At 40.2% G+C, this 16805-nt stretch overlaps 1 protein-coding gene across 4 annotated transcripts in view; it reads left to right on the top strand.

The window, feature by feature from the left end:
• Positions 1 to 4653: 4653 nt before the first annotated feature.
• inpp4b (inositol polyphosphate-4-phosphatase type II B) overlaps positions 4654 to 16805 on the top strand; it is a 165680-nt gene continuing 153528 nt past the window's right edge. For 3 of the 4 annotated variants that reach the window (XM_028600625.1, XM_028600617.1, XM_028600608.1), the window contains exons 1-2: positions 4654 to 4808; positions 11119 to 11163. In XM_028600625.1, the coding sequence (XP_028456426.1) occupies positions 4724 to 4808; positions 11119 to 11163 (130 nt within the window). In that variant the 5' untranslated portion in view covers positions 4654 to 4723. Of the gene's footprint in view, positions 4809 to 11118; positions 11164 to 16715; positions 16753 to 16805 lie in introns of those variants that run through there. The other variant, XM_028600633.1, reaches the window with a different exon arrangement.

The raw sequence follows: 16805 nt of genomic DNA, 5'->3' as shown, positions 1-16805 counted from the left end.
TTATAGTGGAACAATCATGATGCTAAAGAATCATCCAGAGAATCAGCCTTGGGTAATGAAAATACTGCAGCTTCAGTAAGATTGATACGTGTGTGTGTGTGTGTGTGTGTGTGTGTGTGTGTGTGTGTGTGTGTGTGTGTGTGTGTGTGTGTGTGTGTGTGTGTGTGTGTGTGTGTGTGTGTGTGTGTGTGTGTGTGTGTGTGTGTGTGTGTGTGTCTCAGCCAAGTCATTCAGAAACATAGTAGAAACAGCTAATCCATATCTATCCTGTACTTTCAACATTGCTGGTCCTCCCGGGGAGATTGAGTGCCCAAAGCCATTTTGTTTCCACTATGTCAGAGCCACTGCTAGCTAACTGGAGTCCTTCTCTTTCTTCTTTGTCAGAGAGACTAGTGTAAAGAAAGAGAAAAATATCACTGTACAACCTTTTCTGTAGCGATCCTATAAAGGGACCGTATTTTTGTAATCAAACCCCAACTACAGGTTAGCAATTGAAGCAAAAGTGAGTAAGTTTTACAGTGATAGTCTGGACTCCAAAGTGTTAGAGTTGGGTATGCACAGCACAGATCTTAATAGTGAACATTAAATTGTTTTTTGTAAATACATTTTCTCACTTTATTTTCTGCCATACACAAACTTCTACAAGTGGCATATTTGCAGTACCATAAGTACATTTCCATCCACTTCTTTTTCGTGAACTTAAAAAACCTGAGTGGAAACAAAGTGCAATGGATAATAGACCTAGCGGATAAATCCTTATATACATACTTTATATGAAGCATGTGGCTTAAATGTTCACTGAGGCTTTTGCTCCACTGCAGAGATGAAAAATAGCAGCAGATGAAAACATCAGATAGGAGTTAACAATACTCGCATGCCTGCATTTACAGTACATATATTACATATATATGCAACTGTAATATAAGAAATGGGCATGAAGATCAACCATCCTTGTTCTGTGCAAAAATGCATTAAGTTCTGCTTAAAATAATATTCAGCTAGGAGAACGGTATGCTATTCAAATTAAGTGGGTTACCATCTTCCAGGTAAAGTTATTTCAGTACAAAAGTCCCTCTTTGTGTATTCTTTGCAGCAGCTCAGCAAGGAAATACTGTCTGAGGAAATGCAAAGAGGGAATTTTGTACTCAAAAGACCCACTTGATTTGGCTAACTCATACTGCTCAAACCTCATGCTAGTTTCAGCTGAATTTTAGAAACCATTTTTGTACAGAACAAGGACTGGGTTTTGTCTTCCATCACGTTCTCTGGAGTTGCACAAGGGCTTCACAGCCAGCATGGACAGGAGAAATGATACCACCATCGATAGCTCTTTGTACTGTACATATGAGTATTGCTTTAGGACGCACAAAAAAAAAAATCTATACCAATATATGTCCACATAAGAATGCAGACTTTGAGTATCTAACTGTGCAAGAGAGAGATTTTTTGCAGACTCCTTCCCCAGGCAAGTGAGTGAATCCTTCTTACAAGACACTGGAAGTCAACAACTGGGATGTCAGTAATGGCACAGTGAAAAAGGATGTTGTAACCTGACATGACAACACATGATGAGAAATCAATAGCCTCATCTCTTCACATTTTCTGAAAGAAATAGGAGTGAAAAGGGAAGTGTGTGGGGGTCTATTTTTAATGTGAAGGGGATTCATGTGGACCTTGACAGACATTGATTGGTCCCATTAAACCAGATGACACAGCTGAATACAGATAACATGAACAGAAACACTGCAGATAGATAGATAGATAGATAGATAGATAGATAGATAGATAGATAGATAGATAGATAGATAGATACTGTATATACACTAAACATTTGTTTTGTTAACCGTGTGTGTGAGAGAGAGAGAGAGATCTGCAAGAGCAGGATTGTTTCATTATTTGAGAAGTATTTACCAGTAGAAAAAACTCAAAGCTATAAAGTTGTATTCATTGGTTTGTATCCACATTAAAACCAAAATCTGTACTAAATATTGTAATATATTTGATCTTTCAGTCTACCTAGACAAAGTTGTCTTTGTTTTTGCTTGTGCTGGCACCCTACGTGTGCGGTGGCTTCTCTCTTTGCCGTTTCAGAAATGAATGGCACAAACAAGTTAAAATCAAAGAAAGAGCACCCAGCAGGGGTAGTAGTCTAGAAGGTCAATACTTTGATGTTGTCGATGTTATAGTTCTTGTGTTTGCCATATTCAGCATGTTGTTTGTATGTAACCACAAATAAAGCATTAATGCAAAATAGAGGTAAAAAATTCAACAAAACAAACTACAAATCCATGTAGGACACATGTAGGCTAAATATCAATATCTGTATAATCAATTTATGTATAATTTCATGTGCAGGTATTTTAGAAAGTTCCCCTAGCAAATATTCTGCCCTGCTCATTTTTGGCCACAGTGTGTATTTACACCATGGGGAGGTATCATGCACCCCAGACTCAGCCGTGAATCAAGCTATTGGCTCTCTTCAGTTAATACTATGAAGGAGTGTATCACAAATTCTAATGGGCCTCAAGTGCTATTGGAATGGGTAAATGTGAGGATATATTCTTCAGGCTTTGGGGCCGAATAGCTAAAAAGGGCATGTTTATTTTCTTCTCAGTGTACTTGTAGTATTCTCCATCTGTAGTGCATTGTCTATTGATTTTCTTCAGCCCTCTCTATCAGTCAGGCTTTAATAAGACAACACATGTCGCCTTTAAAAGAAATGCATTACAATGTTAATGGATCACTCCACGGACCCGATTGCCTCTATGCTGAATGTGTGTATGTGTTTGCCACCACATTTTCATTAAAACAGAAGAAGACAACATTCATCTTGATGGTTTTAGGGTAAAGGGGTGGAAAACAAGGAGAATGTGGCACTAGAAGGATGAAGGGGAGGAGGGAGTAGTAGAAAGTGAAGAAGAAACCTCCTCGTGCAAAGTGGATTCATCTTCTGTCTTATTACTCCTGCAGGGACCAATTTATCTTCATTTAGGTTTTTGGCACCAACCCCAGTCCAGCCTCAAGAACGCAGGAGCTCAGTGTGGCTCTTTGGCCAGTGTGGCTTGCATCTAGGGCTTGACCAGTAACTGCCTTTCAAAGGCTGATTATATTGTTTGAGAGTTCTGACAGTCGAAAAAAATAAAACTTTTAAAAACCCTTTTTATCAAAGGTTTTGTATTGGATTGTCACTAATTATTTAATATAAACAACTTCAAACACAGTTCCAATACTTTTTTTTTTGTTCTTAATTTTATTAATGCAATCAGTATCTTTTATAATACATAAAACAGTAATGTGATTGCTTGATGTAAGTAAAGACCCCTTGGTTCACTCTTTAACGTTTTTCTTCGTAACGGTTGCCTATCATGCTTTTAGCCCCTTTTTTTAACAGATTAAAAGCCACTAGTTATGAATGATCTTTGTTTATATGTTTGTCAGTTATTTCAGTGTTTACAGTCAAGGTGATGCTTCATGTTCTATAATAAATTTGTATAGGTTTACCTCCTTTAGGAGTTTGAGGCTGCTGCCCTCTTTGTCTTTATTGAGCTTTAGTTTAAACCACAACACCGTCTCCATTCAGCAGGGTATAAATTAACATTGATTTTAGTTACGGTCTTACTGTAGCATCATGGCCTTGGTGGCCAAATAACAAACAATAACCTTCACAGTGTGAGTGGGTGGAGGCGGCGAGGGCAACAAATAAAGAAACAATGGAATAGAGAGGAAGAGAGCTGTATCATTTTGCTCTTCATTACCTATGAATCTTTTCTCGCTTCATTTTCCAAAAACTAGCAGATGTCCAGCCCAGATGTGCACTGTGATGCAGATATGTTAAATAACACAAGAACATTCTATTATGTCTGTCACTTTCTCCGTTTAACCTGTTGATTTACCCTGTAGTGAAGTTGCCATTTTGAGTAATACTCAGCAATTACATTAAACTGCTCTAAAACCTGTCACTGTACTGTGAATTCAATCTTGCCTTCTCCCCCCTTTTCCCCCTCCTCTCCCTGTCTACCATATGTAACTTCCAAAATCACATGCTGCATGATGTTGGCTTCTCCATTTGCAGCTCAGCAGACAGATGCTTGTTAATTGTGTTGCTGCTAGAAAAGGAAAAGAAGGGGTGGTGGAGTGTTGAGCGGTGGCTGGAGAGGGGTAGGCAGACGGATGTCAGAAATCAGAGGAACCCCTGCTGCCATGTCTGAATGCAGCACTGGCTGCGCAGTGAGAAGAGAAAAGGAAAGAGCCAGGCAGAGTGGTCTTTCTCTGGCTGTGTTGCGCTGTGCAGTCTGGATCGAGGTGCCCTACTGACAGCCCAAAGATTGATGGATAGAACTGTGTATCGCACATAACATCAATTCTGTCCTGCTTTCTCTTTCATTCTCACTCCCCCATCACTCCTCCCTTCCCCTCTCTCTTTCCTACTCTCCCTCTCTCTCTCTCTCTCTCTCTCTCCCCCTCCCTCTCTCCCTCTTGCTGCTGCTCCAGGTCCCTCGCCGGTCCCTCTTTTTCGTATTAGTTTCCAAAAGGCATCTTAAATGCTGCCAGAGAGCGCGCTGTGAGGCAGCAAGAAAGCGAGGCGAGCGGATTGCTATCTTTGTGACAGCTTTTCCTCTTGGCAGGCTGCGTGTGAGCCAGGGAACTGGACTGGACTGTGGTGTTTCGTGGAGGAGGTGGGAGAAGAGGTGGAGGAGGGAGAACTGAGGGGACAGCTGGACAGATGGAGGACGGCACCCAACAACTGGGACACTGCATGGTTGACATGAAGGAGTTGAGTGCCAACCCTGAAGGACTGACCGCTGCCGGTGAGCTGACTGCACTGTGTTTCCCTGTCTGTCTCTTAATCGGTCTCCTTTACCTCTCTCCTCTGTCCTTCCCCATACAGTTAAACTGTCTGCTATTTGAATTGATTCTGTCTCCCCTACAGTATACCACTATTTCTATAAATAAGTGTCTCAATGGTGTCTGGTTTTTAAATTTTTTTCCTATGTGTGTGTGTGTGTGTAATAGAGAGAAAGAGAGAGAGAGAGGGAAAATGCACAATTATCAATAATCACTGAATGTCACATTTTTGCTTTTATTACAAAAGAACATTCATTTTACATCCCATTAACAGAAGGTGTTTCCAGGTGAATCCTGAAAATGACTTTATATTTTTTAAATGAAAAATGAGCACACTGTCTTACCAGCCAGTTGATACTGGAGTACTAATGATCATTTTTTTTGCAATGTCATCTTGATAACTTAATAGTCTTGTGTCTCCACAAATGATTACAGAACATGGATTTTAAAACATAGTGGCTGACCTTCTACAGGTTTCCAATTAAGGCTTAGGTTCTAGCAGTTTGGTTGAATTAAAATCATAAATTGTTTGTCTCAGAATGTGAGCAATTATGCCAGAAGCCCGCCTTACCGAATGTTGGGCAACGCTAAATTTGATTTAGTGGAGCTGCAGAGTTTGAAGTTTGACAGACACGGTTTGTTGACATGTCTACACATTCTTGTGTCTGTTTGTACATTTGTGCCTGTGTGTGCATGCATGAGTCTGTCTGTGTGTGTGTGTGTGTGTGTGTGTGTGTGTGTGTGTGTGCTTTGCTTTGATTTGCTTTGCTTTTTTTTCATGCATTCATATTCCATCCAGCCTGAATGGATTGTCACTAATGAGCACTGGCAGAGGCAAACTAGATGTATCAGTGCCCATCACAACAGGAGACTGCTAAAGAGATTAGCCATATCAGTGATGAAACAAATCCTGCTCTCCAAGTTTAATACCTTTGCTCACCAAAAGGACAGACACTGCATGCAGCGCCGCTTAGCACTTACATTGGCATGCAAGCTCAACAGCATCATCTTCCCTATGGGGATAAGTAAATGGAGGCGTAGAAAAAGGAATGAAAGCACAATGCATGATGCCTTGTCTCTTTTGCCTTCGAACCCACAGATACCTGCTGAACCAGCTTACATGCACAATTACACACATGCAAACACACAAGAGGAAATAACTAAACATGTACACACCAGTACATCCTTATAGAAATACACACATGCACAGATATAGGCAGGCAATCACACTCACACACAGCCACACACATGCTTATACTCCGTTACAGTTAGGACCTGATTGCGCTACTGTAAAATCACACAGTCACAGTTTGGAGATGACATCTGACAGGTGTGGGAGTTTAACAGTAATGACAAACACCTCACTGTACCTCTGCTTTGTTTTTCCCAAGCATCCTGTGAGACAAAAGGGAAGCGCAAAGCACATAATTACCATGTTTGGTACGAAAGACAAGTTGACAACCTCGCATTAGTCATCAGTCGCAAGGTGAAATAGTTTATCTCCTCCTTCTTGACAGGAGAGAAAAGTGGGTGCTGCTCAGTACTTATTAAGGTGGGGCTGAATTGGCATTTTACAAACTCCCCACCACCAGGGGTAAAATTATGTTATTTTACCTATTAACTATTCATAACTGAATTTGCATACGGGCATGTGAGTTTTTAATGAAAGCTGCAATGCAATTGATGGATTTTTCATTGCACAATGCTTGACATCACACAACTATTGTAGAGCAAAATGTCTCACTCCGTGCCCTTGTTAACCCTCTACACTCCATCTCCCATCGACGCGACAGTCAAGACCTCCTCAGCACACCCAACTGATTCACAACACTTCATTAAACGCTGGCAACAAAACCATCTGTCCCCTCTCAATCTCCCAGGGCAGTAATGTGACGATAACTCACTCTCCCATTCAGCACCACTTGTCCTAATAGGATGCCTGTTTGTGCAAACATCAATCGTGTTAGCGGTATGTTAGCCTGGCTGATGAGGAGGATGTGCATGTGTTGTTTAGGCAATTTAAACTACAGAATAGAGAAGAACGGAGGAGGGAAAGATAGGACAAAAAGAGTTAGAAAGATTGCAATTAGTGTGCATGTGATGTAGAGTTGGTGGTGGTGTTTGAGGTGCAACGGTTTATTGAGAGACGGCCAGTTATATCCCCGAAACCTGAAATCCCATGTTGAGCCACCTACATAAGTGAATTATTAATAGCTTCTCAAAATCCAAAGTAAATGATATTCAAAATATAAACAGGATTTGTTCTTAGGCACGGGCTCTTACATGTAATATCTATTCATGAAGAGGATAAGCAAGAGTGATTAAGAATGTGTGCTATACCCACTGCGAGAGGCTTTATCAGAGCTCTTTTTGGAAATTGCTTGATTTTCTTAGTTGAGCTAGAAGCGCATGATGGGGACCGGAGCAGCGAGAGGCAGTATTTTGGAGCTTTTCCACAATTATTTTTTGTGGAGTCAGGAATAAGAGAGCAATCCCAAGTGGAATCTGTGTGTGCTCTCCCCCACATTTCCTACTTCCATTCCTCCTTTCAGAGGATCTGCTAGAAGCTAGTGAGTGGTTATCCCACTGTGTAGTGGGTGAGGAAGCAGGGCAATGAGAAGGGTAGAGGGTTAAATGATCTTCTGCAAGACGGACAATTTAAGTCCCTGTACATTAATTAACTTTGTCATTCCAGAGAAATCACCTAGTCTGCTCACATCCTAATAAATTACCCTCTCCTCTCCCTTCAGCATGCCTTTTTCCCCACTGATACCACCCGCAGACAGGGGGTGATAGATTGGAGGTACTGTGGGGCTGTGCTGTTATTTCTAGAGCCAGATGAAACTGCAGTAGAGCAGGCGGGCACACCTCATTTGCTTTGGACCCCTGTGGGAGTTACATCTGCATGTGCCGCCTGCTGCCTTGCTGAGCTTATTACCATATTCATAATGCCAGCGGATATCGATTTTAAATACCACACCTGTTCCATTTTTCCACCACATACTTATCCACACATTGTAGCTGGATCACCTGTGGGCTTCGTGTGCTACAGGCGATGTGATTGAGATGGACAGCACAGGTGGTTGACCTTTCCCCGTGTGATGGGTAATTATTGTAATTGGACTTTGTGTATTTGTTTGGTCAGCCTGATTCTCACCAAGAGGTTAATGACATGCGGGACGTTCAGTGCTCGAAGACAGGAATGGTGTCAAAATGTACATAACCGGTGTTCTGTCCTCAGGTTGTGTTTACGCATAATTTGTCTATGACTTTGAGGGCCCTATTTTAACGATCTGAAACGCAAGTATCAAACGTGAAATGCAAGCAGCTTTGTGGGTGGATCTCGGGCGCTGTTGCTATGATACCGGCGGGATAAATGACTCTTGCGCCCGATGCACATCTAAAATGGGTTGGTCTGAAGTAGCTAGGTGTGGTCTGGGCGTAACGTGCAATAAACCAATCAGAGTGTCCTCTCACATTCCCTTTAAGAGCAGGCACGCTTGTTCCATGGCGGATTGCTATCATGATGGTGGATTTGCCTGGCGCACGCCAGCGGGAGCTGTCCGAGATGCGGCAAAGTAATAAATGCCCATCTTGACCGGGTGGCGATGTTGCTGCGGCCTGGCCTGGCGGAATTGGGGAGCGCAAATACATTCCCTAATTTACCGACGTGCATCTTTGGAGGGAAAAGTCTGCTGTGCGTCCGGTGCAAAATAGGAATGATACATGCGTCAGTGTACAAAGGCAATTGCACTGAGTGCAAGATAGGGCCCTAAAACTGTAGCTATTAAATCCCTGTGAACACGTGAACAACAGTTTCCAGAGCTACACCATTTAACGTCATGTTTTCGTTCTCAAAGATACAACATAACCTGTCATATAATCAAAGCATCTGGCATGATCCTTCTATAAATACTTGACACACTCACAAGCTGTGCTCTGAAATTCAGACATCTTTTAACACCAATCCTCCTCCTGCTTCACTATCAAGCATATCTAGTTGCTTTGCCATGTGTGTATGTCTCATGATCAGTATCCCCAACCCATATCAGACCCAGACTCAGCTTTACCTCTTATCTGTATTCAATTAGTTCTGCAATGACAGATATTTTCTACCGCTTCCTACCACTCAAAATAAGTTGGTGTCTAGCACAGATGGAGTTCTCCAATGTAGCTGGGCTTTTCAAGTGACTGTCCCTTATGATGGCACCAGAGACAAGACCCAACAGCTGGCACCGTCTCAGCCCACCAAGCTAAAGGGCTCTATTTTGCCACCACACAACGTGTCATCCAGGCTTATTAAAGTTTCATCAGCGCTCACAAGGAAGCCTTAGTGGTGACAACATGAGGAGACATGACCCCTGAGGAATGGGATGGTGATGAGAGCAATGTGAAAACAAAAGTATATTTACATACATAATTGGCCTATTTGTGTATGTGTTTTTGTTTACTCGCTCACATACTTCAACGCATGCACTTAATTAATTAGACGGTTACTGTATTTGTATGCATAACAGATATTGCACCAAGTTTGCATAAGCCTGTTTATTCAAATGTAGCCTATCCTGATAGCAGCTGACAAGCTAAATTCTCTGACACTCGAGAAAACACTGGCAAATTGATTATTCACAATTTAGTCAACATATTAGCTGAATTTAGATTTGCTGTGCATTGCTCAGCCTCAGTTGGCAAGTGACTCTCAAGAGGGGGCACCGGGTAATGCTAATGGTTCCCATAATTGACTATGCTTGTTATTAATTGGTAATCTCCATATCATTGTTTGTTTTGCATGGATTTTAATTAAACATTCCAAAGAGTTATATACTGTATTGGCATTCACATTATAAAAAGTTATTTTTCTTTGAGTGCAAAAGTCTTCCTTTCTTTGTCAATGGAAGATCCCAGGAATACAACTGTTAATATACAGCTGATACAGTGGGTCAGTGGTTGCTGGTGTTATCTTAGGATAGGCAGGTTTTGTGTCTTTCCAACATGCAACCTTGTCTTGCACTGCTTCTTACCTCATTATTGCATCATTTTGTTGTGGGACTGTTGTCTCGTCAGACCAAAGTAGACTTGTTTTTTGCAAAGACCTTGAAGTGTGACGAGTGACAAATAAACTGACCCGCCGAAAGTGTGACTAAAGTAGTTAATATAATAAAATACAAGTAAATCATTTTTAGTGAAGGATCCTCATTATATCAAATGACTATAACCTAAAACCGCGTGGCTCCCATACATCAGTTAGCATCGAGTATCCATGGCCCATTAGTGGGGTTGATGAGCCTTAGTGAGGCCAATTGTGTCCAAGCACCCCAGGAAGAGGAAAGCATAATTTGGTGGTTTAGGGCCCCTTTAAGTGTTGCACCATCATGCAGGTGTTTCATCTGTTTGGTGTTTGAATGGTTGTGTGTGTCAGACTGGCAGAGTGATAAATGAGCAACATAGTTGGTGACAGATGATACAAGCAGTCAGTCCTCTACTCATTGTTGTGGCATAAGCCCTCAAGGACAATGGTTACCTAGATTCTCTTGTTCTGACACTTACAAAGAATGCAATGTTTGCATAATCTGAAATGAATGGTTACACCTATCACTGTCATCCTGTCATGCTCCTAGCATGTTAAAATACTATTTCTAAAGATTTGTGTTTGTGCTGATAAATGAAATAGTTTGTCTCCGCAGTGGTGCGGCATTGGTGAAAAAGGATCCGATTTCAACCCCCTAGTCTATTTTGTATTCTGCATCTATGAGAAGGAACACTTCTTCTGTGCTGAAACAATTAGGCAATTAATCAAGTAGTAGATTATAGTAATTTTTGACAAATATTTTTTGTCAGGAAAGAAAACATGCTAAACATTCACAAGTTTCTGCAAGCAAAATATGTGTAATATATGGCTTGTTTTGTAAAGTGAATGTCTTTGGGTTTCAGACTAGTCATACTGGTTATTTGAAGATGACAGCTTGGAATCTGGGAAATTGTGATCACTATTTAATCACTACTTTCTGACATGATATACCCTAAAAGATGAATTGATTAATTATTAGTAATTGTCAGATCATTCAATAATAAAGTACTCGTTTAATGGTACACCCACACATCTAAAACCTTAGTAAAGTCCAATTGGAATAGACAACATTCTGATTCCATTTTAGTGTATGTTATTTCCTTGTTTTTTTCCATTGTTCTAATGTTTACTTTTATCTCCTACTCCCTCTACTTCTACCTCAACTCCTCTTTCTTTCTTTCTTCCATTCTTTCTCTGTCTCTCAGGTGTTTTTCTAACACCCAAACGGCCTCAGGTGGAGTTCAGCCTTGGTAAGTCCTGTGTTTACTCTGTGATTCAAGAGTCATTTTGAGAATATCCCATATGCTTTTCTGACATCTTTGTAAGCACATTAGATACAGTAAAACCACTTGCATGGTTGCACACTTCTAGTAATGTCAAATCCCTCTTCCCTGGTCCAGAAACACCGCGAAGGTGTGTGGCCCATCAGGCCCTCTTGGCTAAAATCCAATTGCAACCGTTGTGAACACACACCAACAAACAGCCACATGCGGACAGTTACGCTAATGTGGAAGTCAGTCAGAATTAGTGGCATATCTGCCAACATCCTTAATCTTTTCTCAATGCTCACACAAACACATACCCCAAGTATGGTTAGAAGGGACAAAACAAACAAAAAAGACATAGAGAAAACATTAGTCAGAATGGCAAGAGGGTCCTTTTGAACCTTTCGTGGAGATGGCCTCATTCATTTTTTATGCAACAGAGATGTTGGAATTCTATTTCTAGACAATGCATTGTGGCTCTGGTCAAGTTTCCTAAATTGAAAATCCAAACAGAAATATTCTTATGGTCTTTGACAGAAGAGATTGACAGCATCAAAGACTGGTGTCTTGGCTTCCTTTTTTCTATCTTTTTGAGGCAACTGCAACAAAGGCTTCCCACTGTTGTGTTCACAATAAACAAAGAATGACCGAATACAGATATTTCTGGAATGTGACTACAATTATTATTTAATCTCAATGGTATAATCAAAGATAATTTTTCCACAGATGTATCCTCACTAGTGTCACGTAATGACCTCCAGGCCTGGGCAGTGCTCAGTGTCTTATGACCAGAGTTATATAGTAACGAAATAGAACTACTTCACTACTTCCACTTTTTACTTATATACATTTTTATACTTTATACATATACTTTTACTGCGGTAGATTTTTTATGTGCTGTATTGTTACTCTTTACTGTTGTGAATTCCTCACGCTACGGAGACTGTGTAGGTTAGTGTGTGTACGTTAGTTACGTACACGCACTGTCGAAAATCCCGCGAGATTGTGTCGTGTTTCTTTTCATTACGGTTGCCTGTTCAGAAGTCAGAGACAATGTAAGTTTGTACTCTTTATATTTAGCTATTGTTGCAGCAGATGAATCTATTCCTGAGTTGTTTCAGTCTGCCATGAGTACTGAATGTTAACCGTTTTACCCTGTGGTGTGAAGCTGCTAGTTTATCTGTATTTTGCTAGCTTGCTAACTTTCCTGTACATCACACACGTCACTAGCTAGTGTGTGATACGTTTTTTGGGGCTTTAATCGTTACTGTGCTGGAGAGGATGTTCATTTTACTTTCACAGTGTGATAATTGTACATTTTATTTCAGTATTTGTTAATATTTTTATTTTTAATATAATATATTTAATATTTGTTCATTCCTTTGGCTACAGCCTTGGCTAAACATTTGACATAATATAAACAATATAATATTCAAACTTTTGACTGCTTTCTTTAAAGGTCCCATGACATGGTGCTCTTTGGATGCTTTTATATAGACCTTAGTGGTCCCCTAATACTGTATCTGAAGTCTCTTTCCCGAAATTCAGCTTTGGTGCAGAACTACAGCCACTAGAGCCAGTCCCACAATGAGCTTTCCTTAGGATGTGCCATTTCTGTGTCTGAAGCTATTGAGGAGGAGAGAGGGGGGGCAAGGTGGAGGGTGGGGGTGTAGCCTTGACCAACTGCCACTTTTTTTTGTTTGAAAGCCATATCTCTCTCTCATGGGTTGGCCAAATTCTCTGGGCGGGCAGGGTAGAGAAAGGGGAGGTAACCTTGCTTGTTATGACCTCATTCCAAAACGGCTCATCTGAGCTTTCATTTTCTCAAAGGCAGAGCAGGATACCCAGGGCTCGGTTTACACCTATCGCCATTTCTAGCCACTGGGGGACCATTAGGGGACCTTTAATAACTAGATAACACAATACTTGTACTTTTACTTTCAGTACTTGAGTAGTACATTTTCAAATAAACTACTTGCAATACTTAAGTACAACAAATGTTGAATACTTTAGTACTTCTACTTAAGTGTTGTGCTTAAAGAGCACTTCAACTTCTACTCAAGTCACTTTTTTGATAGAGCACTTGTACTTTTACTCAAGTATGGGTCTCTAGTACTTTATACACATCTGCTTATGACCATCAATACAGTTTTCAATGTGTTTAAACTGCAACTGCATGTTGATACATCATGAACACTCCCATTGCCATTGAGGGCAAAATTACCGTGAGCCATAAAGACATGTAATCAGAGTTCATTGTGGGGCTCAATAACAAAGTCATTATTAAAACATGCACACACGACAAGTGCACACAAAGTAGACACAGGCATAAAAAATCAAATAAGCCTTTGTAATGGTTTTGGTTTATAAAGGTTCATTCTATTTGAATTTCTACTCAAATCATACTGTAGAGATTTTGCACTTGAATAGAAACTATTTGAATGTAAATGATCTGTCATGGTAGAAAATACAGCTGTAAGCTGGCACAGAGAAATACAATGTTCCTCTTTAATTGCCCTGGTTGAATGTGTGCTCAATGTACAATACATCTGTCAAACCCTCAATGACATTGTTTAATTTCTATAATTTTGTATTTTAAGATATGTGCATATTTGATAAAAAGAAATATTGAAAAGTAGAATAACTTTTCAGAAATGCTCAAGTCATTAATAAGAGTACCTAGTGTTCAACCTGCAGTCACTCCCAATCCCCTAGCCTTTATGAGGGCTCAGCAACTGCTAGCTAGCTAGCTAGCTACCCCCTTGTCCCAACAGTAGATCTAGCGCAAGGCAAGTCAAACTTAAATCATGAAACACATTTCATACACAAGAGGAAGCTCAGTGTGGTTTAAATGAAAACTATAAACGACAAAGAACCATTCACAAGCACCCTCCGCATATAGACCAGTGCCAGATGACCCCAGAGGTCTGGGTGATTTGTGGCTTTTGTGCATGTTTATGTGTAGTTTTCACTACATACTGTATATTATATGGGTCTGGACAGACATGGATGTAAACTGCAACTTGGTTGGCGGAGACAGACGACTGCGAGGCACTAATTCTAGTTGGCGTCTGACCCAAAGTCAGGACAGACTACAAGTCAGGATATCTCAGCATCATTCTTTTTTCAATCTGTCTCTTGTTTGTCCCTCAATTATATTGAAGCACAATACTTAATCATTGGAGTAGCTCTTTAAAACAAACAAATTCATAACAGCACTTGCACTTATTATTACAGAACATCCTCCTTTGCTGCAGACAATGCAACACCTAAAACTAGCCAGGTGAATTTCCAAGTAATCAGTTAAAGTTAAACAACATGACCAGTTGTTAAATAGCAAACTATATAAAGTCGCTTAGCTTACATGGACTATTAACACAGATTGAGAAAACATTTTGTCCTTACTTCGGCACACATACAGTAGAATACAATGATCAACTGCTTGCCAGGCTCATCACTTGTTTTGTTTTGTTTTTACTACTGCAGCTTAGGACTTCTTTTTCAAACCATAAATAATGAGATTTGTGTGTTTGTGGGTTTTGACACTGTCATAAAAATCTGATGTGAAGAATCTTCTCCACCCCAAAATGTAAGATACATGAAAACAAACTCACCGCAGAAATGTAAATGTTGTGCATGTATCTGTCACTTAAAATGTCAACCAATTTAAAACTGTGAGCCCTGTGTCTTAGAGACAGTCGGTAGGGGAATTATTCCATTTCTTTTTCTTACATTAACCCTTGTATGAGAAGTATTGATAAAACCAATAGTTAATTATTTATTTATCTTGTTTTGATGCCCAAGCACCTCACTAGAGTAAATAGTGCCCTGAAACAGTGGTTGGCAGTGTATATACAGTTATGCATATTCACACACATATGCCCGCACAGACAAGATATTAACTGTAGCATATTTTAATTTGAAACATCTCATACACTTGGCTCTCCTTGTATTAAGTTTTGTGTTAGTTTATCAGAATGTCGGTGTAAATGACAGACATTACATGTTGAATATCAGGTCATTCCTGTGCTGTAATTAAACACAATAAAAGCAAAAGTGTTGAGTTGGAGTGTTAGCCTACACAACAGAAGGTTTTAAAGTACATTGTCAATATTCAAATGAACAAAAATATCCAGAAGTAACAGATGCAAATGTGCTGTGATATCTTCTTGACAGATGCACTTGGAATTATACACAATTCATTTCAAATTTGGCATATGAAATTACAAATTACAGGCATTATATTTAAGTACATCATATGCTTGTCAATATCCTTATAAATTTACATGATTGATAGGGACATTTATCATGTGCATCCCCTTTTTCCCTCAGTTGTCCCCAGACCCATTGGCAAACAGGTGCGCAAATGGCGGCACATGCAAATAATGTTGTCAAATTAACTGAAGCATTGAAATAATTATCATGATGAATAAGCATCTTCTGGAGATGAGCATTTATTCCTGTCTCCTGTGGCAACTCCCAGGGCTCCCCTCCCGATTAAATGGAATTTAGATTCATTGTGGGGTCTCAGAGGCCCACTGCATCAAAACTAATTTCTAGCAAATTCATCTTGAAATAGCTCAGCATACTTCAATCACACAAAATAAATACAGCATTGTAATTGAAGCCTCCAAGGATGGGCAAACATTATTACTCCAATTGCTCAATTGTTATGGTAATTAAGGAATCAGTCTCAGTATATACTTTGGTAGTTGAGTCGCTTGACTAAAATTGCAAACCACGTCATTTTTTAATTAATTCTCACCTAAGCTAAAGCAAGTAATTCACTAACAAATGACCAAAATCTACAAATGTTTTTTTTTAAGGCACTCTATCCTACACTCAATCCATTATTTGAATCTTTCTCACTTAATAGACCATGCTCCTCTTTCCTGCTTCCATGTCTCCCCCTTATTAATCTCCCCTCTCACTCAGGCTTTCTTCCTCAAACTCAAAATGCCTCTCTAAGGGACTCCATTATCCTTACCCTTTGTCGCCCTCTTTATTTTCCTTTCCTGCCACCCCCACCCAGCATCATAATAGCTCTGACCTTAGAGGGTCAGTTGAAGTGTCATATCCCTGTAAGAGAGCCAGTCTGGTGATGCATTGTTGGGCACCCGGTCCCATTTCAATCACCACTCTGGCTGTGGTTAACTGTGCAGCGGGGTAGGACAGATCCCTCTGGCCACTCAAATATACGTCCCCTGAGGCGACTGATGGGGACAGTCAGCAGCTTATCTGCAGTATCCCATCTTAGGTCTTAAAAAGACAGACTGAAAGAAAAAAAGGTTGAGCTATTTGGAGACCTTTGTGGCCTCTAGCGATTATGTTTGTGTGTGTAATGTCATAGAGCACGTGCTTCAATTGTATGTGCATATACAGTTTGTTCCCCTCTAAACCCCTAAGATGGTTTATAAAGACATTACCTTCGGGTATACAGGCAATCAAAGTCACAATCAGTTGAACGACGAACGCCGTGCCTGAGCTATCTTACTGGTTACTGGTTGCACAGCGTTAGTGGTTCGACTGGTCGTGACTGTTTTCCCAAGATGGTGATTGCCTGTATACCCAAAGGTAATGTCTTTTCTAAACTATTTTTAATAAACTGTCTGTACACTCAATGCTTC

Source organism: Perca flavescens, chromosome 2 (genome assembly GCF_004354835.1).
Source record: "Perca flavescens isolate YP-PL-M2 chromosome 2, PFLA_1.0, whole genome shotgun sequence".
Classification (NCBI taxonomy): domain Eukaryota; kingdom Metazoa; phylum Chordata; class Actinopteri; order Perciformes; family Percidae; genus Perca; species Perca flavescens.
Note: the sequence above shows the minus strand (reverse complement) of the source record. Positions and strands in the feature narration are given on the sequence as shown.